The 22,837-nt window shown below is 42.6% G+C and overlaps 1 protein-coding gene across 12 annotated transcripts in view; it reads left to right on the top strand.

The window, feature by feature from the left end:
* The window catches only part of BCAS3 (BCAS3 microtubule associated cell migration factor), a 375,222-nt gene that overhangs the window by 239,643 nt on the left and 112,742 nt on the right, over positions 1-22,837 (top strand). The window contains exon 24 of one of the 12 annotated variants that reach the window (XM_072882068.1): positions 18,786-19,565. The exons of the other annotated variants lie outside the window; for them this stretch is intronic. Coding sequence (XP_072738169.1) covers positions 18,786-18,811 — 26 coding nt within the window. The 3' untranslated portion in view covers positions 18,812-19,565. Of the gene's footprint in view, positions 1-18,785; positions 19,566-22,837 lie in introns of those variants that run through there. 12 annotated transcript variants of the gene reach the window in all.

The following is a 22,837-nucleotide window of genomic DNA, read 5'->3' as shown; positions in this document are numbered from 1 at the left end:
ACATACAGTTGGCCTCAATTTTTATTATTTGGTGTTAACTTACTTGATCCTTACAAAGTCCCCTATAACCGTAGCTTCACTCAGGAATTATTCTTTAGTGCTTTTCCGTATGAAACTTATACTAAGAATATTTTTCCTTAGTAGTCATCGTTGGTTTTGAAGCAGCAAAACCAGTGAAAATAGTAGCTTAAACGTAGCTTAAAGTCATTTCCTTCCTTCCTTTTCCTAGGAACATAGCTTTAAATGCCCGTCTGCGCAGGAGCGCGCTGACGAAGCGGGGCTCTCCGTGTGGCCGTGCTGCCTTTGGCAGCCCGGCACGGCTGCGCTGACGGGCGCTGTGCTGGCCCACGGGTGGCTGCGGGACTTCTCGGAGCAGGGCTGAGGACTAGAAGTGCATTTACAAGCAGGGGGAGTTTCATTTGCAAAGTTGAAATCTTTTAGCTGCGTTACCAACCCCCCAAAACGCAAAAAAATCGCTTAAGGGAGAAAGGTTTGGTTTGGCCAGCGATGAGGAGAGCCGTTTGAAAAATTTTAACCACGTTGTGAGCTTGTCCAAAACATGTAGAGTTTGGATTCAGGAGTCATTTTAACTTAAACTTTTGCTTTCTAAAGAAAGCAGCGGAGCTAGACCAAAAGAAAGGCTTCATAGTACGAAACGGACAATGATTTACAAGACAAAACTGCCCCCCTCAAATGGAATATTTCTTTATTCCTGTTTTTTCCTCCAATATGAAGCAAGAAGACATTTAACTTTGGTATTAAACTTCAGCGGCTTAATGTCATGCTGTAGTTCTTACCTACATTTAACAGGCGTTGATCAAATTATTTCTGATTTAGTCTCTTGCCTACCGACTGTGCTTCTACTAACTGTAATGTCACTTTTCTGCCACCTAAAGGAAGGAGGAGTGCCCCAGGGGTTCTTCCCCAAAAAGCAAAACCTCTTTTCATCGCTGTAGACCACGTTTTTCTCCCTAGTTCCTGATTGCGTTGTCTCATAATGTAGCGAACAGAACAGGACACTTTAAAACCTCATCATAAACTGTGATTTAAACCCAAACATTTTAATAGAGGTGTAATATATAAGTAACTTGGAAGGAATAATTTTTTTTTAATCATGGTTGTCCAGCATATAGGCCCCAGTCCAGCAAAGCACTTACATACATGCTTAACTTCAAACATGCGAGGAGTTGAAGTCAAGTATGTGCTTAAGTACTTCCTTTGCTATATGCTGCCTGCCAGTGACACACCGCAGGATGTTTGATTTCTACAGTAGCAGGTGAGTAATTTTATAAATCTCTCCATATTATGAAGTGATTTCATGACAACTTTTCAACTTGAAATAATCATTCCCGGGTTTTTTTGGCATCAGATGAATTAAACTCCCCGTATTCATACATGGGTTTGTAGTGTCTGTATTTAAAAATGTTTAATTTCACCTCCTGGCTATGCCACTTTTCAGAGAGGCCAGATTGTTGGGGCTTTTTCTGTGTGTGAATTTGGAGCAGCAGAGAGAACTTAAAACTCTGTCCCTGAGATAAAAAGGTCAGTCGGTATCAATCTGTAGGGAAATCGTTCAGGCTGCCGAGAATTTCTTGATGCTTTAGCAGCTTATGCTCTGTTTGGTGAAACAAAACCAGGTATTGAGATTCTTTGATGGATGAGTGTGTCAGTCCTGGCAGACCTCCTCAATTGGAAATCCTGCCGATTTTTTTTCCTGCTTTTAAAGAAATAGATAATTTTTTTTTTGCCCCAAAAAATTAAAAATCAGATGTGAAGAAAAATAAATGAGAGAGAAGCCCATGTGCATACACGCCCTTTCACAGCTGGGGTTTTGGCAAAGTGTCATTCCTGCTGTTAAACACGGTGACCTTGCTGCCTATGATTTACTAACTGTTTTACAAACATTTCCTCACTCTGTGAGGTTTGATATGTTCTCCATCCTCAACAGCTCAACAGAGTCACTCAACCACTGAGCCAAACCTGCCTTTGTTTACAGCTTTTCCGGAAATTTTCACAGAGAAAAAAACTTTCTCCTTTTCCAATGTTTTATTTTTAAGTCAACACTTTTCTATGGTTTATTTGTGCAAAGCAACATTCGGGTACAAGGTATTGCACCGTATCCAAGTGGGAATTGCTGCCTTTCTAAAAATAAATTGGGGGTCATGTGAACCAGTGCAGAAAAATCTAAAGATACCAAATATTACAGGACCTTTACATTTGGTGGTTCTTTTTTCCGTAATATTCTGGGCCTGGATTTTTCTGAACTTTTTTTCCCACATTAGTTTCTATAATAGAACATAACGTAAAATGATGAAACACAGGAAGGAATCTTCTTTTAAACAAAATTATCAGTGTTAAAAATAACAATCCTATTTTCCCTCAGTGTGCGTTTTTTCTTGTAAGGGCTTTATTTAGTAGTCTCGCTATTAGATATAGCCAAAGAGTCCAGTAATATTTAAGCGTCATTTTAGTTAGTTAAAGCGTAATTTGCCTAAATGCTAATTTGCCTGGCGTGCCTTAAAGTCCCCTAGATGTCATTTCATGTTTTGCGTAGGGAACTCAAAAAACGGGGTGCTGTGCAAGAGGAAATCAGACAGCTGTATGTGATGGTTCTTTCTTTGCGTTGAAACTTAGCACAAATTAAAATTAGAATGGGATGGGAATGTTTTTATTAAATGTTTTTGCAGCAGAGAGATGTTTCATGGAAATGTCCTTGTTTTAATGACAGTGTTTCTCAGGGTCAGGGTGGAATTTCTAGTGAAAAAGAGGAGACGAGAATAACCTGAGCCCTTCGGCAAGGACACGCGGGGCTCCTCCACACCCAGGTAGCCAGTCGCTCTCAGGAGTGGGCATGTTCTTTCCATTCTCTCTTTCCTTTAAAGTCTATATTCATTTAACCTATTCATTGTTTCTGCTGAAAATGCTACTAATTTTAGCAGCAGGAGAGACATACTGTGAAACAAAATACTGGCCTGCAAGAAGTCCCTTTCGGTGTTCTTTATTCTGAAATATCAATTCTCTCTGATATTTCACAGTAACGAAATAAAATCAGCTGGTTTATTGAACATTTTTTTGTAAACTTGCAATTGATGATACAAGAGGTAAAGAAATTTATAGAAGATCGTATCTTCTATTAGGTGTACGGGTCAGTAAGGACTGGGTATTATGTTTTAAATCTACTTCCAGATGGGAAACCTATACTTAGTTTTCAGTCCTGATCAGTATATTCTTTGAGCTATATCCCACGGAATGTGTATTTTCAGACCAATCTGAATAATAAATGTTTTCTTTGGATTTTACATCATTGAGGTAGATTGATGAAGTAAAATTTGAATGACCTACAAAGGCGTCGACATTGAACTCCTGCACAGCGGAAACGGATACTGTCAAAATACCTTCCTGATATGTTTGTGTTTATATACTGCGGCTATGTCACGTATATGGCATTTTTAATCCTGTGAAATACAAGTGAATTATAAATCTAAATCTTCCTTTTAAATGCACTAGATTATTAATGCTGTTAAAGGAAATACCCACAAATGGAATTACTTCTGGAGGTTTTGTTTGCTTGTTTTAATCACTGAAAATCACTCATGCGTTTCAAGTGAATTTCTGTACCAGGGTACCAAGTCAAAATGACAGACAGAACCTTCACCAAATGAAAACAACCTTTATGTATTGAAAAATACTTTGAAAACATTTTATATCTAGAAATTATAATTAGTCATTTAATACTTGTTACTTAATGACAGTGTTTTAATGGAAGCTCTAAGGAAATGTTTTTGAACGCTGTTTCTCTTCAGTTTCCATACATATATGGGATGAAAAAAAGAGAAGAAAAGAAATCTTGAGTCCCTTACAGCCCCGTGGACGTGCAGGCGATAGCAGTGTGAGGACTGCCGGTTCCTGGCTGCCCGGAGCAGCACAGCAGGGCGGTCTTGCATCCCGCACGGCACGTTCCCACTCTGGAAAAAAAACCGTTTGCTGTTTCAGTTTTGTGTAAAGTGGTAGTGTGAAAAATTGAAGAATGAGTGGCTGTTACGCAGCGCAACGTGTTCAGAAACGTGGTTAAAAGGGAGTGAAAGTGGCAAATGGGTCTTGAGTTCATCTGCCTGAGGACCAGGAACTGCGACCGCATGTTCAACACGTGATCTGGAGCGTTACTTATGACTTCAGGGGGATCACGATTAGGTCCATCGCTTTTAAGAACAAGCCTTCACTCAAATTCTTGAGGGTATTTGAGAAACTGCTGAATTTCTTGTTTTGTGCCTATCCACTCAGAAGAAAATATCACTAAATTTTAATTTCGTATTGCCACTTTCATTCTGGTTTTATCGCAGGTGTTGTGATTAGAACTGCAAAGACTTACTAATAGATTCAGTAGTTTGTGATCCCTCCCCCCCCCCATTTGCTGGCATGTTTTCTCTCTCTGAACCTACTTTTAAAATGTTCTCGTGCGCTTTGGAGGTTGCGTGACCTCATGCCAGGAAAAGCAGAGCGGACGTACTCGCACAAGGGCATGGCGTATCATGCCAGACATACCTTGGCTGCATCTTGATTTAAATCTATATTCTGGTGATGTCCGTCATCCCAGAAATGAAGAGGACAACACAAGCAACGTGTTTGGCCTTATTGTTGATTGGCAAAAGAAGCTGTTGATTAATGTCTTCTTACAAAGCAGATGTCCACAAATCCAGGAAGCGGGTACGAGTCCTGACCGTAGTTGTGTTTCAGAGGCAATTCTGGATGAATCCTGCCTGATGGGAGAGGCGTGCAGGGAAGAGAAAGGGAAAACGGTATACTTGCTCATCCCTTGCTGTTGCAAACACAGCAGCCCTTGAAACGGCTGGCTGCAGACTTTAGTCAGCTCACCAATGCTCTCGGCATGCTTGTGGTTCGAGTATATGATATAAGTAGCATAGAGTGGTTTTGTTGCTATGGGAAAAGTGCTAAAAAAGGCTGTATCTCTTGTAGAGCTCAGATCCTTTGAGTATTTAATGTACAATTTCTGCTAAGGACACTCAGAATTATACCTCTGATTCTAAATTGCTTAAATGTTGAAACATATGGTCTTGTGTGCTGTTCACTAGGAAACAACTGTCTGTATCCAAGCTGCCAAATTCAAATAAACTCAGACTGTAGAAACAGGGAATCTGCAGCAGCTCAGCAGAACTTTAAAAAAGTGTTTTTACTAAAAGGCAAACCTGACGTATAGAAAAATGCTAATTAAACTAGTGCCATATATCAGTAACAGATAATTAAATGTTAATAGCTGAGAAGTTTTTCAATTAAAAATGAACTGTTTGTGTCCCCTTGATTTCTTCTGGGGGCCAGGTTCGTGTAGCTGTCATTTGTTGAGTTCTCTGCTACAGTAATCATTTTAATAAAATGCAATTATCTGCATAATTAATTTCTTTGACTGCTCTGCTGTGTCCTTCTTTTGCAGAGGCCAGAATGTCAAAGATCAAGTAGACTGGGGAAAATAAAAAATTCACATTGTGAAAGGATATAAAAAATACTTGGAATTTCAATGCATTGGCTTCTATTTATCTCAAATGTCAAGGGCAGTGTAAAATGTATTTTTAAAATGTGTTTTTGTATGGTTTGAGCCCATTCTTGGCGTAGTTGCGAATCTAGAGGGGCCATTGTTCTTTGAGAGAGTTTGAGGGGGTTTCTTTGTACAAAGTGACAAAAAGAAGACTTGGAGTACTGGGCTGCCATTGTTCCTGTGCGGCGCTGTAAAATTTGATTTGAAATTAGGACCTCAGGGCAAGCTCTTCAATAGCCAGTTTTTATTTTCTGCCAGCATTTTAATCACTCTTGGGCTTAAAGTGGATGACCAACATAATGCCTCTATGTTTAATAGAACAGTTCATATCTTGAAGGCCAGTTAACTGAATTCAGGGATCTGTCATCTGCCCAACATTAGTCTTTTCTGTTTCCTGTCTATTTATGAAGATAGCTCTCCGTTCCAGCCAGCTCTCAAAGAAGAGCAACTCTTTCTTTCTTTCTTTTTTTTATTTTTTCCCCCCTGAATTTCTTCAATGTACTAACATCTCTTTTCGTGGTCTCTTAAAGGAGCCAAGTAGCGATGCTGCAGTGCAGACGTGGTGCGGATGCGAGCGCTGGCTGGAGCATCGGATTGTATTAGTGCAACTGCTGAGTTTCACCAGATGGGGCGAGGAGGAAGGGACAGATGGAAGAATCAGATTTCGCGGTGAAACGGGATGACGGGAAGGGAAAAGTGATATGTTGGCCTAAGCCTCGCACACCTCGTTGGGATTCAGGGTGCAGAGATGTGCGAGTAGGGAAATGAGGAAAACGGGGGAAGAAATACCGGAGGTTTTAAAGAGCTGACGCCTGAGTCGTGTGTTGCGCTTAGGAGGTTTGCAGAACAACGGTGCGACTGCGGAGTGTTTTAGTCACGTTGCAAGGGGTGTGGTTCGGTGCATTTGGGTTACGTGAACGCTCTGGATGCGTTCGTACTGTGTCCTGGGTAATCCGTGCCCCTGTTTGCTGGGGAGGTACCGGGCTTGTGGCCTGGCTGTCAACTGCACAGCAGGCACATGGTGGAGCTCTGAATGTTCGAGGATCTGTAGGAACCAGCATTGTGGGCAGGTGGACACTGATGGAGGGATCGTGCCCATGCAAGAGAGGACAAAGTCAGAGATGTATTTCAGGATTAAAGGCATTTAGTAACTATAAGTTAGCAAGTAGGAGGTTTTGCTGGTTTAGAAAGGAGCTACTCAGGGAGCCGTCATTTCTCCAGCACCACTCCACATGAGGTCCTTGCACCCCGCTGGCGTCCTGCCCCACGCGCGCTCTCCTCTGAGCACGCTGTGGCAGCGGGTCTTGCGAAGGGGGAGCGGTCCTCCTGCTTCTGTCCTCCCTGCCAGAGTCGAACCTGAGTTTGCTGGGGTGTCGAGATGGTTATAAGCAAAGGTGACTTTCTAAAAAGCAGCAGTGCAGTGCAAATTACACCTTTTTAAAAAAAAAATAGTTGTATGAAGTTATTCTCTAGTGCTAGATTGAAAGACATAAGGATTTGAATGGATGTTCCTTCAATAATTTGATTCACGTACACTGAGCTTCACGTCTGCCGGCCAATATCCCTAGTCTCTGTTGAGATTGCTGTCTTAAGTGCGAATTGTGATGGTGGTGGTACATACGATTAGGGAAGGGACTTAAACCACTAGGCTATTTCACGTAGACCACCAAGTAGTCATTAAATGGTAATGACTTCTGATTGCGTTTGAACTGGCCAAGGCTGACACGAGTAGCCTAAACTAGAAGGGAGAATGTTTCATATCCCATTACTAATTATGATCTGTTCCACATTACAATTAATTCCTAGCAAGCTTAAATTTAGTTTGCCAGCAATGAAACAACTTCAGACACAGATTATGATCTTCAGAGATCGCTTCACTCATAATCATCTGATGCCTTTGTTGTCTTTATTTGTACGTAATCAACAGGATATAGCTTGTGTTCGACACTTTTCCTTGTGCAGATGCAGAAGAAAAGTGGCTCGTCAGAGCTGGAGAACTGTAAGAGGTTAACATATTCAACATCATCAAGCACAGCTTTTCATTCACTTTCAAATGGAGCTGTGTGGGTGGCTCCACAATGTGGGAAACTCTTTTCATTGAAGAATCTGAATATTTTGTAAGGAAGTGAATAGTTGCAAATAATCTTTTCTGTAACACTGAAATAAAGAACAAATGAGCTATTCTCAGAAAACACTGAAGCATTATTGTCTTCAGTCATTTAACAGAGCTATACAGAAAAAAATATTCCAAACTTGACAGATTCATATCCTAATCTTTTGCTCCTTCACCAGGAGACTGTGTAGTTTGTGTAGCTGATAGCAGTTAAAGCAGAACGAGTTAAAGGAATACATTTGCTTCAGGACTGCATGAAAGTAAACATTTTGGGCAATACAACTCAATTTCTTAAATTACAAATGTCAGACAGAACTACGATAGTCAACCTGTGGCCCGTGGACTGGATATGTCCTCCAAAACATGCAGCAGCCTGCGTGTGCCAACTGTTGGGCTTCCGTGGTAGAGCTGCCGCAAGCCACCCTCTTGTCCACGGCCCCATAGCTCTTCCCCACCGTGTGTCTGAGACGACGTTGTGGGTTTATGTCAAAGCATTGGATACCTGTTGTTTGAAGATGCAATTTTATTTTAGGAGGAAAAAAAAATGCAGAAGATGCTATATGAGAATGGTTGAATGTAGCAAGAAATTTGTTCTGTTTATTTTAATAGTCTCTCTTTTTCCTGACATCGCCTGCTGGAGATGTGGTTGAGATCTTTGTGAGAAATAAAACTAAAAAACAAAAAATCGATGTGATGACTACAGGAATTCCTGTGCCATTTCCTCTCTTAAAAGTAATTTTACTTTTAAGTTTTGGGCCACAAGATGAAGCATGGCTAAAGTAAGATCTTTCTATAAGGAGAGAAAGAAGGAAAGAAGCAAGTTCCTGCTCTGTATAGAGCAGCGGGCTCCTGCCGGCTGGTCTGCGCGGAGCTGCCCGCACGCCTCGTGGCTGGGTTCTTTGCCCTGCAGCGTGAGGTGCGGCTCCGTGGAACGTGGCTGCTCGGGACAGAGCCTCCTGCCCGGCAGAGCCTCCCGGTCACTCCCAGATGCCCTTGGGAAGAGTGACAGGAACGATATAATGCAAGAATGAAATAGTGCTCTCGTTGTTTTACTGAGGTGAAGTTTTTCCCTGACTTATCTATGAAACATATTGCTGCTCGCGGGGTTTAAAGGACAGAGCCAGGCTCCAGGAGTCCCCGTGTCGTGATCCACAGCCCTGGTTTCTTGTATTTCCATCCGTGATATTTAGCAGTGATGCTGCAGGGATGAAGTGGTACTTTTCCTGCAGTCTGCAAACGTAAAGCACTGCAGAAATTCAGGGCAGGTGCTACGGCTCTGTGTGCATCTATAATCCCATATAGATAAAACTTAGGGTAAGTACGAAGGAGCTCCAAGGCAGGCCTGAGTAGGTCAGCATTAGTAGTCTTGACTAAACGTGATTAACTTTATCCATCTCCTGGTGTATTTCTTTCCAATCCACTCCAGTGCTTGATTTAATTTTCCTTTTATGTAAACTCAAAGATTTAGCTTCATTAGAATGATTGCAGGGATTCACTGCATATGGCCTGTTGCTTTCTTGATCCCTCCAGGGTTTTCCTACCAAACACTTCAATCTGGTGAGGTGGGGGGAAAATTTAAGAAGTTGCTGACAGCAGGGCATGAAAGAGCTATCACGAAAAAGTTGCTCAGAGAGGAACTCTAGAAGGAATCCTGTTTGGAGAAATGAGCAGCAGGTTAGATCCCGTTGGGAGGAGGGAAGCCGGCCCTGGGACCCGGTGCTGATGCTGGACCAGCACCTGGGGCTGCTCCTGGGTCTCTTGGGTCAGGACATGCTCTACTGGGATCCACGCGCAGGGGAGGTTTGTGCCTGTTTCCCTGAGCATCGTGGGTTTTAGGTGATCAGTAGATATTCTTCTTCTTTTCTTTTTTTTCTTTTTTTTTTTTTTCTCCTTAATAATTAAAAATTAGTTGTAAAATTATTTTGGAGAGATTTTGTAAAAAACTGTATGTGCGCTTGTCCTAAATAACCTGCTTTGCATGTCCGCAGAAGCGTATCTTGTGCTACGTGAGCCTTTGTTTGTTTTCACCTTTTATAACAAGTTCAAAAACCAGCCACAATTGTTTTCAAGTTTTAGGAGGTTAATATTGTATAGGCCATTTTAACCACCGTTTTAAACTCATTTTCTTATCAAAAAAAGGACTTCTGGCTTTTTCCACAATATTAGATCTATCATATCAGAGTACTTTATTGAATATTTTATTGACCGTCTGCTTGCCCTACGCTAACCTGCCTGACATCCAAAGTTTCTCTCTCTCTGGAGATGCAATGTCAGTTCTCATTAAGCAGCTAAGCGTGAATTTTTCCTTCCTATTTCCTGTGAATAAACTCCATCCCAGCAGGCAGACACTGGGCCCTGGTGCATCACGGAGACGTCCAGATCTGGAGCCAGGCGTAGGCAATGAGTGGATTTAAGGTGGTCTAGGCAAGGGTGTGCTGTACAGCACAAGCATTTTCCCTTTGGGGCTTGCATCAGCATTTTGTATAATTTTGCTTTACACAAATGTAAAGGTATTGAAGAGGAAAATTTCTTCCCCGGCAAGTTAATTACTCGACTTCTTGTAGAAGGGAATCTTGAAGCAAAAGCTAAGAGGAAAGTACATCACCTGCTTAAATTAGGCAATCTATCTGAGAACACGGATTTGATTTACCGAGCAGTTGCAGTTACAAGTGCATTTTAATTGTCTCCGTTTATTTTCCAAAATGTGATATCTCTTGTTAATATTTCATTGTACTTTCTGTATAACTTTCTTTTTAAAATTTAAATTCTCTATTTTCTTTCATTCTAGAAAAAAACCTGAAAATTGTGTTCTGTCACCAGATGGTTTTATAGCCATACGAACACTTTATTTGCAGAGGCTGCTCTTGTTGGCCATTAGTTTTGAGAGCTCTGCACCGAACCTCTCCTGACTCCCTCTCAACAATATGCCCAAGGTTTTTGCTGTGCTGTACGACATTTGCTAAATAATTTTAATATGAGGCAGGTATAAATCTTTCATAATTCTGTAGTTGACATGGTTGAAATGGTGGCCAATTTCATCATGTGCACTCCTTCGTTTGTAATGATTTTTTGGCAGACTAATTATGGTATCTCTTAGCAAGCATTCAGAGGAAGGGAAGAGAGAATTTTATTCAAAGCCATAAAATATTTTGGGCCGCTTTTTCATGGTGTGTTGTTTTAAAATACTGCATTTTTAAGTGGACTCTCAAAATAATTAGAAAATGTGTTTTCCTTCAAGAAATAAGAATTCACACCAGAGCCTACCATAGGACAGCTTTTGAATAGTAACTTTACCTGAACTCTGCTATTGTTAAAAAGCTCTCGGAAGGAAAACAAATCTGGAAGAACAGATTATTGCTTTGTGTTTTTAAGCGTATTTTCATTGTTGTGGAATTGAAGAGATGAACGGAGTTGGTTCAAATTACATTGCTGTGACTCCGCCGTACGACAGATCTGCATTCACAGCAACGCGTCTCTAACTCAAAATGCAATAAGAAAGGGAGGAAATTTAATTTTGTTATTGTGGTTACGGAGGTCTGCGGAGAAGTGGGTCTACGGGGTGCAGTCCTCGGGACACGTACCGGTTAGACAGCTTTGGGTTTTTAATGCCTTTCTTTTCTTCAAACTTGGTGTCAGATGTTGTAAGTTAATTTATTTTCCTATTAGTTTTTGCTAATGATACTAAAACCTTTTTTAAAAGCTTTCCTAATTAATGATCTTCTTGCTCACAAACAAAAACTATATTGTCTTTGAGAAGTGCCTGAGTATTTTAAAACAAGGGGTTGTTGGTAGGTTTTATTGCCTCATGAATTTAGGGTCAACACACCTATTATTTGCCAGAGTTAATTTGTGCTGGGTTATTGACTGTCTGGGTTGTTAGGGATATCTGACTCTTGTAAAAGTTACACTCATCTCAAATTGTTGTAATTTTATTCTTTGTGCTCTAGTTGCATGGTGCCACAATATTTAGCTAATAAAAGAAGGGAAACAGTTGTACAAAGGCAGGTATTTAACTTCAGGCTCGTGAGACCGGGGGAAATAAGACTGTCGTTACTCTTTATATTCCTTCTTTCTAACACTGAATTGTTTTAACTTGCCTTTAGATAAGGAGGGGGAAAAGACAGCTTTCTAAAATCGTAAGACATGTAAAAATGTACAAGATGCTTGGGACTTGCAGAAATGCCTACTTAGGCTTTTCAGGTGGCTCCGAGTTCAGTGTTTGTCTACCAAGGTAAAGTTAGGCCAGTTGCAACGAGCTCAGCAGCACTGAAATAATGCGGCTAACACCAACTCCCCGTAGAAAAATTGAAGAGCCTGGCTTCATGTATAACTCTTTGTACGTCAAGGTGAAAATATACCCCTTGGACTCTCCCAACTGGAAGCACGACAGATAGTAAAACTAGCAGCTGGTTTGAAACATTTCATAAGAAGCCATCCCTTCTGTGTTGACAATTCAGAAATAAATTGCAGTCCTGTAGAATGGTTGCTTCTGTTTTTCCAAGTGTCCCCTCCCATCACAAATCTGAGCCATGCATCCTTGTTGGGGTGGAATGCTGGCTGTCCTTTTCTATAAACCAGCCTTCAAATATGCAATGGCAAGCCAAAGTCTCTTGCTGTGTCATGCCAGCTGAACTTCAGTCGATAAGCAGGTCCTCGGCAGGATCCAAATTTGCACCAGTAAGTCATGACCTGCAATGTGGGCATTGGAAAATATCCAGTTATTCTGCAGGGCGTACTGGGAGATGGTATGTTTCTGTGTAGGAAAGTCAGAAGAGTGGTGAGCTTGATCATGTTGTCCCGGTAGTTTCCTGGTCAGACTTTTTTATATGCCTAAATATATTATTACTGCTTTGGGTGAAAGTAATGCATCTCTAGAAATAACCTTTGCCTCATTCTGGGCTGATAGAAACAATGAAAAATTATTCCTAAGCATGCTGGATCTTCTGCAAATCCAGGGTATGCTTGACAGAAGCTTGTTCTGTAAGACAGTTAGTACAGTCACTTCACGTTAAAAAGTAGACGGGTATTCTGACCTCTAAACCCAGGACTGCTGAGCAGATGACAGTCTAATTCTTTGCTTCATTTCCAGCGAGCTCTGGCTTTTGGCTCTCTGCAGTGGATATTTGTTGCATAAAAAGGGGGAAGCATCTGATACTGGTTTAAGACGACGAGGCTAGGAGTTTCACTGACTGCCATAGCAATTCTGAGGACAGTATCTAAGAAACTAAAGCATCTCTGATTATCTTGCATTTAGCCGAGATGCACATGATCTCTGTCATGGTTGCTTTATAAATAACTATCCCCATCCTTCCCGAATTATTTTTACTAGTTTTTAGTGGGTGTATAGCTTTTAAAACAGGAAAAACCAAAAGCTGGCTCTGTTCATTTTCTCATGAAATTGTAGCCAGAGCAGTAAATTCATAGCTGAGCGCTTACTCATTGGCTACTGTATTATAAATAACTCTTCACCTTGGCCCTGTTTCTCCAGCCGTTATTCACTGTGAGTAGTACTTACTCATGAGCACAGAATAGCAGAGAAGTAAATGATTTTGCTATCATTACTCACGGTTTTAGTACCCTGGCACATCAGGAGGTCTGCTTTCAAACGAGGCACAGCTCTCCTGGAGGAGAAGTAGCAAATTTTCTTGCCTGGTAGGACTATATTTGCAAAACCTACCCCAAGGAACGGCTACTGAGTCAGTGCTTTCAAAAAATCACAGCAGAGGAAAGTGGGGAGAAACTACAGGTATACGTACGGGGTATTTGGAAGTGTATGTACCTACAAGCGTTGTTACGGTTTATCCTTGGGCTTTGTCAGAAGCGCAGATTACGAGCACTGATGGGAGAGCCGTCACCTCCTTCCTCCTGCTGTCTCCTTGCCATTACGCTGCTTTGCTTTCACAGTGTAAATTAACTTAAAGGTTCCAAGCTTTTGGGAAGGATTCCAGACCAAAGGTCATCTTTTCTGGGTGGTTTATTGGCTGTCCTGTGTTTGCCCGCATCTCTAGTGTTTACCAGCTGAGGGAGTTTATGAAATTTTGATGCAGGAATTAGGTTGTTGCTCATCGTGTACCTTCTTGCTCATATTATTGACAGTACCACTGAACTGCTTGAGGCAGATAGCATCTCGGTGATCACTGTGCTATTTCAGCTCTCCACTGCTGACAACATCATAAGTGTTTTAACAGGGTTTTAATGGGCAGCCTCTGCAGCTCCTTGGAGGGTTGCAAATAGCTGCCGTGAAAAACCTTTTCTCCCGCTCTGAGCTGACGTGCCCTCCTTTTCTCATCCAGCTGCTGCTTGTTTGTATGGCTGCAGCACTGTTGACAAGTACTTCTTATTTGGGCCGGACACTGTGGGGACCGTGCAAGTTAAGCACAAGTTCCTGCATCTTTTGGGTGAGCTGCGAAGAGTAACAACATGGTTGTGAAACCACTGGGAAGAGCAGCGCGATGAGATGGTAACCCAGACTGTGTTCAGAAATCCCCGCTTCTCTGTTAGCTCGTCCGAAGAGTAATCGTACAAGTGACTGACGCTAACGTACGATACAGAGCGTTCTTCTCCGTTCCGTTGCTCACAACTTATTTCCGATGGTACCCCAGAGCAAGAGTTAATGATTTTGAAGAAAACAACCTTTATTTTTTAGCAGAAAACAAAAAAATAAAGGGATAAAATAAATCACTATTTCTCAAGACAAAGCATTAATTTGACAGCAGTAGTTTCTAGCTGACTGGTTGCCTTGCTCTGCTTGTTACCAGAAATGAGGCTCTGAGCGCAGCTTTCTTTGGACTATGCAAAAGCTTTCCCCTCCCCGTTTTGCTTAATATAACTATAATGTGCCCTTTATCACACTTCAACTTGAGTAATCCCAGTTTAGAAATAGTGCAGAATACCCATGGGAAAAAGCACTAGAAACGTACATTATACAAAACATACAGACGAAGCTCAAAAGATCCACTGACATGTAAATTTAATTTAAAAATTACAGGTTTCCAATGAGGGCTTGTGTCTTCAATTTACCAGTTTCCATGACTTCTTCAGAAAAAGTATTTCTTTTTGCATTCTTGCTGGAAAACACGCTGAGGGATATTACAGTCCCCCAGAAGAGTATCTATTCTGTGTCACAGGGGGGAAAAAAAATTACCCACAATATGTACACTTGAAATAAGTAAGAAAAATACCCACTTTCCTGTTTTGTTTTATTTCTATCCTCTTTAACAAAAGTTAAACTTTCCAGTAACCAGCGTTGCGTGAAAAGGCATGTCCTAACTGTGTGAATAAGCCTCCTTTTCACTGCATGTGCAAATTTAAGGTATTTCAGTTCTTTCCGTAAAAGGCGTGTGAGATGGGATAAAATAGCTAAACCGGCGAGTGGGCAAGCAGAAGAGGAGCGAACAGCCAAAGGAAGAGGCAGGCTATAAATAGGGATCATTATATAAAGTATCGCTGTTCAAAGAGGATTCTGGCTTAAATAAGAGAATCCCCAAGTTTTATTGAAAATCTTATGAATTGCTCCATCTACTGCATGTTTAAAGGAAGAAATCCCCAGCAGCGAAACCCCATCTTACTTGGCGTGATTTCCTGGGGCTGCGAGCGTGTCCTGCAGAGCAGCCCGGTGCGGCGGGGTTCGTGCGGCGGGAGCCGTCGCAGCTGGTTATTGCGGGGAAACGCACAAATGTGCTCAATCCAGAGATTCTCCTCAATGCCCTTGGTCTAAAATCCGAAGTGAAAAGTAAAACTCGAATCTCTTGGCTGCTAAAACTTAAAAGGAAAGTCTCAAGGTCTTTGAAACTTGTCAAGATTAAATGCTTTTCTTAACTCTGTTCTTCTATCTACTCTGCTTTCAACAAACCCGATCACAAGCTGAACTACTTAAATATCAGTGTATTATAAAAGCTACTTCTGCTTAATACCCATTATTTCAGTTTTTAATGCAGTAAAGGCAGTGGCTTTTGTGGTGTCTTATTAAGTCCAAAGCAGCTGTTCAAAGGACCAAATCCTTAGGTTAAGGGAGAGGGGAAAACCCCTTGTTCATGGCATTTCAGCCCCTCGGTAAATGGAGAACCGTTCAGAGCAGAGCTCTGGCTTTCACACATCTTTCTGCCTTCGAGCTTGTGGGTTCTGCTGCGAGTTGCAGCACTGAAAACCACTGTGGTTTTTGTTTCTCTAACGTAATTAATAAAAATAATTCATTGGTAGCTGATGCCTTTCAGAGTGATTTTTCCCTGAGTCAGCTTACTGGGGAAGAGGTTCATTATAAATTATAATTAGGAAAAAAAAATGGGGGGGGGGCAGAATAATGCTTCTGATGTGGTGGGCTTCCTTTAACGTAACGTCTCAGCCTAGTTTATTTGAAGAAACTTGTAGCCAAAATGCTGTAATCTAGTTTATATACATTGTTCAATGTATAAAATGAAAAAAAAAAAGTTTAAAGCATTTTATGAGCAAGACCAGAACTTGCTTGGGGATTATCTGTTTTAAATTCCAGAAGCTATTATCAAAACAGAAATTTCTAAGATGTACTAACCTCATATTTGGAATTACAGAATTAGCAGTATTTGTTTGACAGCACGCTTTAAGCGGGAGAGCTTTATAATCCGCTATAGGTGAAGCTCGCGTGAAGTTTTCTACACTGCAGACGTTATGTATCTATGCAGCTTCTAGCACCCCGGGGTTAGATGCGTACGTAGCTGCTTGTCCACGACCTGAGACGGTCATCTTCTAGAGGCTTGGTGTGCCTGGCGCGTCACCAGCTTCAGAGCTGCGAGCGAGAGCTGAGCGTGCTTATCCCTCTGTGCTTCTCCTTCCCTTCCCACCGCTCGTCCCGCGAGAGCAAGCGGCTCGTCACGCAGCCGTGGTGCGCTTCAGGATGCTGCTGCGGTGTGTTGGTCCTTTCTGTTGGGTTTGATGTCGATGAAGGGAAGAAAAGGGAGCGAGTGCTGGTTTAAGTTTGTTACGATGCATATTGCTTGTCACCTCGGTTGGTTCCGTTGATGCTTTGGAGTTAGTCTTGCGTTAGTGTTGCACCTTAGGCAAAATTGTTTACTGCTTCACTGTTGATGTTATTTCACTTGCTTTTATGTTCACTTCTATTTCATAGTTTTGCTCTGCCAATTTGGATATAATTGTATAAAACTTTGCTTTTGGTTTTATCCTGTAACAACTTCTTACAGGAGCCATCCTTTACCATGCAGAAGGACACTTCTGTGAATAAAAGGCATTGGACTAGCCTTGTTATTACTGAGTTTCCCATTAACAAAAATGTAGTATTTTTAATCTTGTTTCTTAACGCGTTGTAAACAAGGTCAAAACCAATTAGAAATCGGAGCCACGTTCATTCAACAGGGTGTATCTGATGTAGTTACGCATCTTCATTCGGGTGCGTTACGTGATTTCAGTAGGCAGGTAACGATCTGCCTCTCCGAGCAGGTTTGGACTGTAGCAAGATCCATACAGAGAGATTTAAAGGATGACTGCGTCGCTTACAGCTTTCCGCTTCTTTAACATCATAGAACAGAAAACAGCGTACGATGGCACAGGTTATGTCACTACTTGAATTCTTTCTGTTTCCTTTCCTTTATTTCCATTTAGCTCATGAGGAGGGAGGGTGTCTCGGGTTCCCCCAAGCGCTCGTACCCAGCTTTGCCCTTTTTCTCTGAGATCGAAAGGCCATGGCGGAGGGCCACCGGGCTGGCTGGCACTGCTGTCCGAGGCTCAGCAGAAGATTTCAGCTGCCGGTTCCCGGTTACCGTCGCTCTGTCGGGATGGGCAGAATGCAGATGTAAAACAAATATATTTTTATCCTGTGTGTCTGGGGACAGGCAAGGTACTGCATAGCCGTTAGAGTGCTTCCTTGCTTCAGGGTTGACGAGTTTCCCTAAAACTAGACCCTGTGTGTAACTCTCTAGGTTAATTCACCTAAAATAATTTCTAAAATTTCCTTACATAGCATGTGCTTCTTCAGCACGTGAAGCAAATGTAAGCTGCGGGGTCTTAATTGAAAAAACCAGAACGGAAGATCTCTCCCGTGCTTCCCCGCGAGGGCTTGTGCATTAGTTGTGCGATTCACGTGCTGACCCGGAGCATCTCCTGCACCCGCAGCGCAGCGCTGGGCGGCTGCGGGGCGTGGGGCTGTCCTGGGCGCAGCACCCATCCCCTCTGGTGCTGAGACACTGGTTCATGCTTTGTGATATCCATTTGTATTTATGGCCTGAGTCTGAAGGGTATTAAATGTATAAAATATGTATGTTTAAGTGCTGTATTTGAATCTTAAAGCACATTAACAGTGCAGTGACTTTTAAGAGTTTTCATGACGACGTGCTTAGGTAGGAACAAATTGGGCTCGTAGAAAAGCGTAGGGAAGTTGAAATTTAGGATGCCAGGCAGACTCGAGCTTCTTCAGCCGGGTTTTGCAGCAGGAGGCGGCGGGGCCGGAGCGTGGCTGCCCGCTGCCCCTGCCCCTCCGTGGCTGTGGCACTTTCCTTACCGGTTATTTTGCCTCCAACTAGAGCTAGCCCTGGGGCAGTCAGGTATAGAATATAGAAGTTAGGAGATATTTGATTAACGCAGAGATGTTTGATAACGTCAAAGCTCTGGCTTTGGCAGAGGAGAGGGTGCGCCTGCTCGTGGCTCCGGCCATCTCTGAGCAGGCTTGTGAGGAAGCCTCTGCCGTTGCTGCGTATCCTTCAGTGGCTGGAGAGAAGGTGACTCATCTTGCAAATATTTGTAGTCACATGCTGCAGAGTTTTTAGGCAAATTTTGTTTAAGCAACTGTCGGGTGAAAACTATCAAAGCTCAGTTTTGTTCCTGTAAATCTCAGAATATTCGTCATAGGTTAACGGGGATGAAAGCAGTCATGTGTAGCAAAGCCACACTGCTGGGCTCTTGTGTTCAGGACTTTAGAGGGAAATTAGTATCCTCTCTTTCATTTACTTTCATTACTGTGTCTTCCTTTATTTCCGCGCGCTGAGGTCTGGCAGTCTTGGAACTAGCCAGATCATTTCTAAAATGCAATATTTACCCTGTGCTACTTATTACGAGTCTGCATCCTCAGTGACAGAATTGATTCAGTTGGTGCTGCTGCACTTGTAACGTTATCTTTTATCTTCGTGTTTGTTCCAACAGAGCGGCCACTAGCACAGACGACTTGAACTTGTATCACCCGCAAACTGACAACGCTGGAGCCACCAGTTTGTCATTATCCCTACTAGTGTATCTGATTTAATTTTGCGACAGTGGATTAATTCTTAAAATTGCAGTGCTTTTTGCTCGTTAATGGTCAGTAAATGATTCGGGGAGGGGGGAATGGAATTCATCAGTTTTGTAGTCGTTTTAATTCTTCTAGATTTAAGTTGTTCTATAAATATGTCTTTATGGATGTAGTTTTACTAGCTTAAAAACATCTAATTGAAAACAGTTGCTTAAATCTCTTTGGATCAAGAAGGCAGTAATAAGCAAAGAGAGTATCTTATCCCTACAATCCAGAAACGCTTAGTGACTGGTATACTCGGTGCGTGTGTAATCAGCTTCTTGTTTCATCTAAAAACCTTAGCTCTTTTGGTGTGATTTAGTACTTCACCAGCAGCGTGTTTTTTCTTGTCTCGAAGATTAACAACTAGCGAAACAAAATATAAAACAAAATGGCATAACATACAAAAATGTTTTTAAAAATATTGAACTCATTTGTGCCACCTTGTTGTGTGTATAATGTGTTCTAGAGTATCACCAGGCCTCCGAGAAAATAAGCATTAGATTTGCCTTCTTGTAAATTAACGTTTTGTTGCACATTATGTAATGTTATCCTTATGACTTAAGGTTTGCATCAGGCAGGACTGATCTCTGCTATTTTGTAAGGTACCCAACAGATGAACCCGTAGCTCTTAGATAAGGTTGTTTGCCTGTCGACGTTTGCCTGTCGACGCTGCTTGTGATTCCAAAACCAAGGAGCTCCAAGGGATGAAAACTTGGATGTGCATACCTTTGCTTTCTGAAATAGATAAATTCTGTGGGTTTGGGGTCGGCGAGGGGGTTGTTGCTGTGATTTGGGTTTGGTTCCTTGCCTACTGTTTGTTTAACGACAGAAATTTAAGTCCTTTCTAGCTTATGAGATGCAATGACTGTAGATCCCATGCACGATAGTGAGATTCTTCCATGATTTGAAACACTCTAGGCTATGTCGGTAATACATTTAAACAAAAATTATAGATGAACACTCTGGTTGTTGGCCTTTTTTTTTCTTTTTTTTTTTTGAAGGCTTATACCTGCATCCCTCTGGCTTGCAATGTGGTACCATTTTCCAAAGCGCTCCTCAGAAAGTGCTCTACCAAACCTCGGAAGTCTAGAAATGATACATGGCTCATTTCTGAGCTGGGAAGCGAGGAAGAGAAAGCCAGGCTGTGCTGGGGAGAGGGAGTGCAAAACCACACAACTTTCTTCATGCAAGTGGGAAGCAAAACAGGTTAACTTACACGATCTTCAGCGATCATTTCTTTGAATGCCTGTGTTCATTCATATGGCTAGGACTGTTCACATTGTCAGTTATCAGATCTCATTAGGAGTCATAATTAGTGGTGGTAGTAACTTCATGAATTGCAAGTACACATTTAACTGTGCCCAGACTGCGTGCGTCTTATTCCTTATTGCTTAAACAGGCAAACTGTGACATGGACTTCTGTGGGAAAACTACATCGCTCAGAAAGTTTTGTCATTTTCCTTTTTTCTTCATTTTGTTTCTAAATGTCAAATAATTTCATATGACTTTATTAATTTGAAGTATTAACAAGTTGTGGTAGCATCGTGTCTCGGAGCACGGGCAGTTTGGACAGGCTGCCTTCCCACAATACGGAGGAGCACACGCTTGTGCAGCTATGGCATCTTATTCTTTGTTCAGGACTTAAAACGCAGTGAGAGTTCAACCCCTGAAATACTTTTTCTGAGTCTTTTTGATAAGCAAGTAGCACTTCACACAAGCCCATTGTTAAAAACCACTTGCTGTTTGGTGGCTTAAGAAATGCGTAAGTGTATTCCATCCATCTAAAAGCCATCCATTACAAAAAATAATCAGACATCCTTTTTTCTTGTACATTTGTGTCATTCTGTGAATCAGAAGCATTTTATGTACTAAGGGCAATGTGCTTTGCTTTTGGAATTCCTGAGTTTCACTAAAACCCCGGGGCATGGTTGGCTCAGGAGACCTGAGGTGACCTGTAAATGGGAGCTGCTGTGTCCCTTTGCTGCTTAGCAAGTTGATTTTAAAGAGACATTGAAATACAGCGTCCAGATACAATATGAGAACGTTTTAATCCAAAGAGAAAAGCAGTAAGTATTTTTATACTAGTTGACCCCTTGAAAGCACATTCAGGCGTTAATTATTTCTCATAGCCTTCCTCCGAGAGAGGAAGGTGGGCAGTTTCCTCGTTTGTAAGTGACAAATCTGAGACAGAAAAGAAAAGTAGGTGACTTTCCTGAACCCAGAGAAAGTCCTTACGAAAGCGGGACGAGCGCTGAAGAGTTCCTGTGCAGGCGTTGGCAGGCAGCTCTGAACGCTGATCTCTCTCTGCAGGCAGGAAAGGTGTAGGAGAAAGCAGCGTCTCTCTTGCAGCTTCTGACAATGCGCTGTCTCGTTTGTGAACCAGCCCTTCCGTTCTTCCTGGACTTCAAATAAAGTCTTAGTTTTTCTCCTAAATCCCAACGATTGGCTGTCTGTAAACATGCTGACAGTCTCAAAAATAACGGTGAGAAATCTGCTTGCCGTGCGTGTTACGTCCAACAGAAAGAAGTTAACATTGTGTTGAAGCAGCTGGGCTGCCATCTTACCGGGGTTCCCTTCTTTGGTCTTCCCCAGCCTTCCTCTGGGATCTCTTCTTTCAGTTTAAGGCAGCTTAAAATCAATTAAGAATCTTTAATGGGCATTGTCTTGACGTTGGGTTAATTTTGAAAATCTAAACTGTTTCAACCTCTCCTGCAGAGGAAGCGTGAATCTCTTTTCTCTTTGTTTCTCTGTGGATGCAGGAAGATGACAACCCTCCCCTGCCGCTGCGTTGCGAATTCGCGTCCGTTCAGAGCAGCGCGTCCCCGGGGCCGCGTAACACCGAACGCGGACGAGCTGTTGCAGGAAAAATTAGCAGAAGTGCAAGGGCTTATTTGACTGCACTACTTTTGATGGTGCTTTTGATTTTGGAATTGCAGAGGGGATGGCAAGAGTATTATCCTTCGCACAAATCAAGGTTCAAACCTAGAGTTCTGGGTCAAGATGACGATGCCTCTAAAAGAAAAAAAAAAAAAAGACTAAATTCTTTAGGGGAAGGTTTGCTTCTCACGCGCTAGTAAAATACCCAGCACCAGGTTTTAGGTTAGCAGCCAGACCCGCCAACATCCACAATCTGCCTTGTACAGAGGAGAGGGGAGCAGATCCCCGAGGGCCTGAGAAGCTCCAGAAGTCATCGGCACCCACACAGAGACACGGATGGGTCCTCCGTGCCCGAGTGGATCCTGCAGGATCTCCGTGTGGCCCCCGCCGCTGCCTGGAGCCGACTCCGATGAGGTGGCACATCCACGGCTGGGGCCGCACACGCTGCGCCCAGAAGTTGCTCTGCTCCCCAGCAGCGAAGCAAGCGTTGCCCTCCATACTTGAAGGTGCAACCGTATCTCCTAGGCGCTGGAAACATGGGACCCCGTGGGATTGGAGGCAAGTGATGCTCAGATTCCTCGCCGCACTGGAATATTTCTGCTAGGCACTCTGCTACCCAGCTGCGACGGGGGTTCGTGAGGAGCCAGAGGGGATGGCACTGCCCTTCTGTGCCTTGGCACACACGGGGTAGGATTTGGGTGTAGGAAACTTAGGGCTGTTTCAAGTTTTTATTTTAAAACGTGCAATTAACTGTTCTGTTGTTATAAATGCGAGCGATATCACTTTCACGCTTTGTGTTAGGCAGGGACGTAACCTTGCAAAACGCAGTTTGTGCACTGCTTTCTGCTGCTGGCTGCTACCCCTGCTGCGTGGCAGCCGCGTCCTGCAGGACGGAGGGGAAGGCTGCAAGGCATGGCCAAGCAGCTCCTCAAGTGCCACCGCTTTCTCAGCGCTGCTTCCGTGCCTCTGTTTCGTCACCTCTTGGTACTTCTGGTGGAAGCAAAATTGAAATGTTTTCCTTCTGATGGGCTGTTGAGCAGAGGGCTGC

This window comes from Ciconia boyciana, chromosome 17, assembly GCF_034638445.1.
Source record: "Ciconia boyciana chromosome 17, ASM3463844v1, whole genome shotgun sequence".
In the NCBI taxonomy this organism is placed as follows: domain Eukaryota; kingdom Metazoa; phylum Chordata; class Aves; order Ciconiiformes; family Ciconiidae; genus Ciconia; species Ciconia boyciana.
The sequence above is the reverse complement of the archived record's forward strand: the minus strand, read 5'-3'. Positions and strand labels throughout refer to the sequence as shown.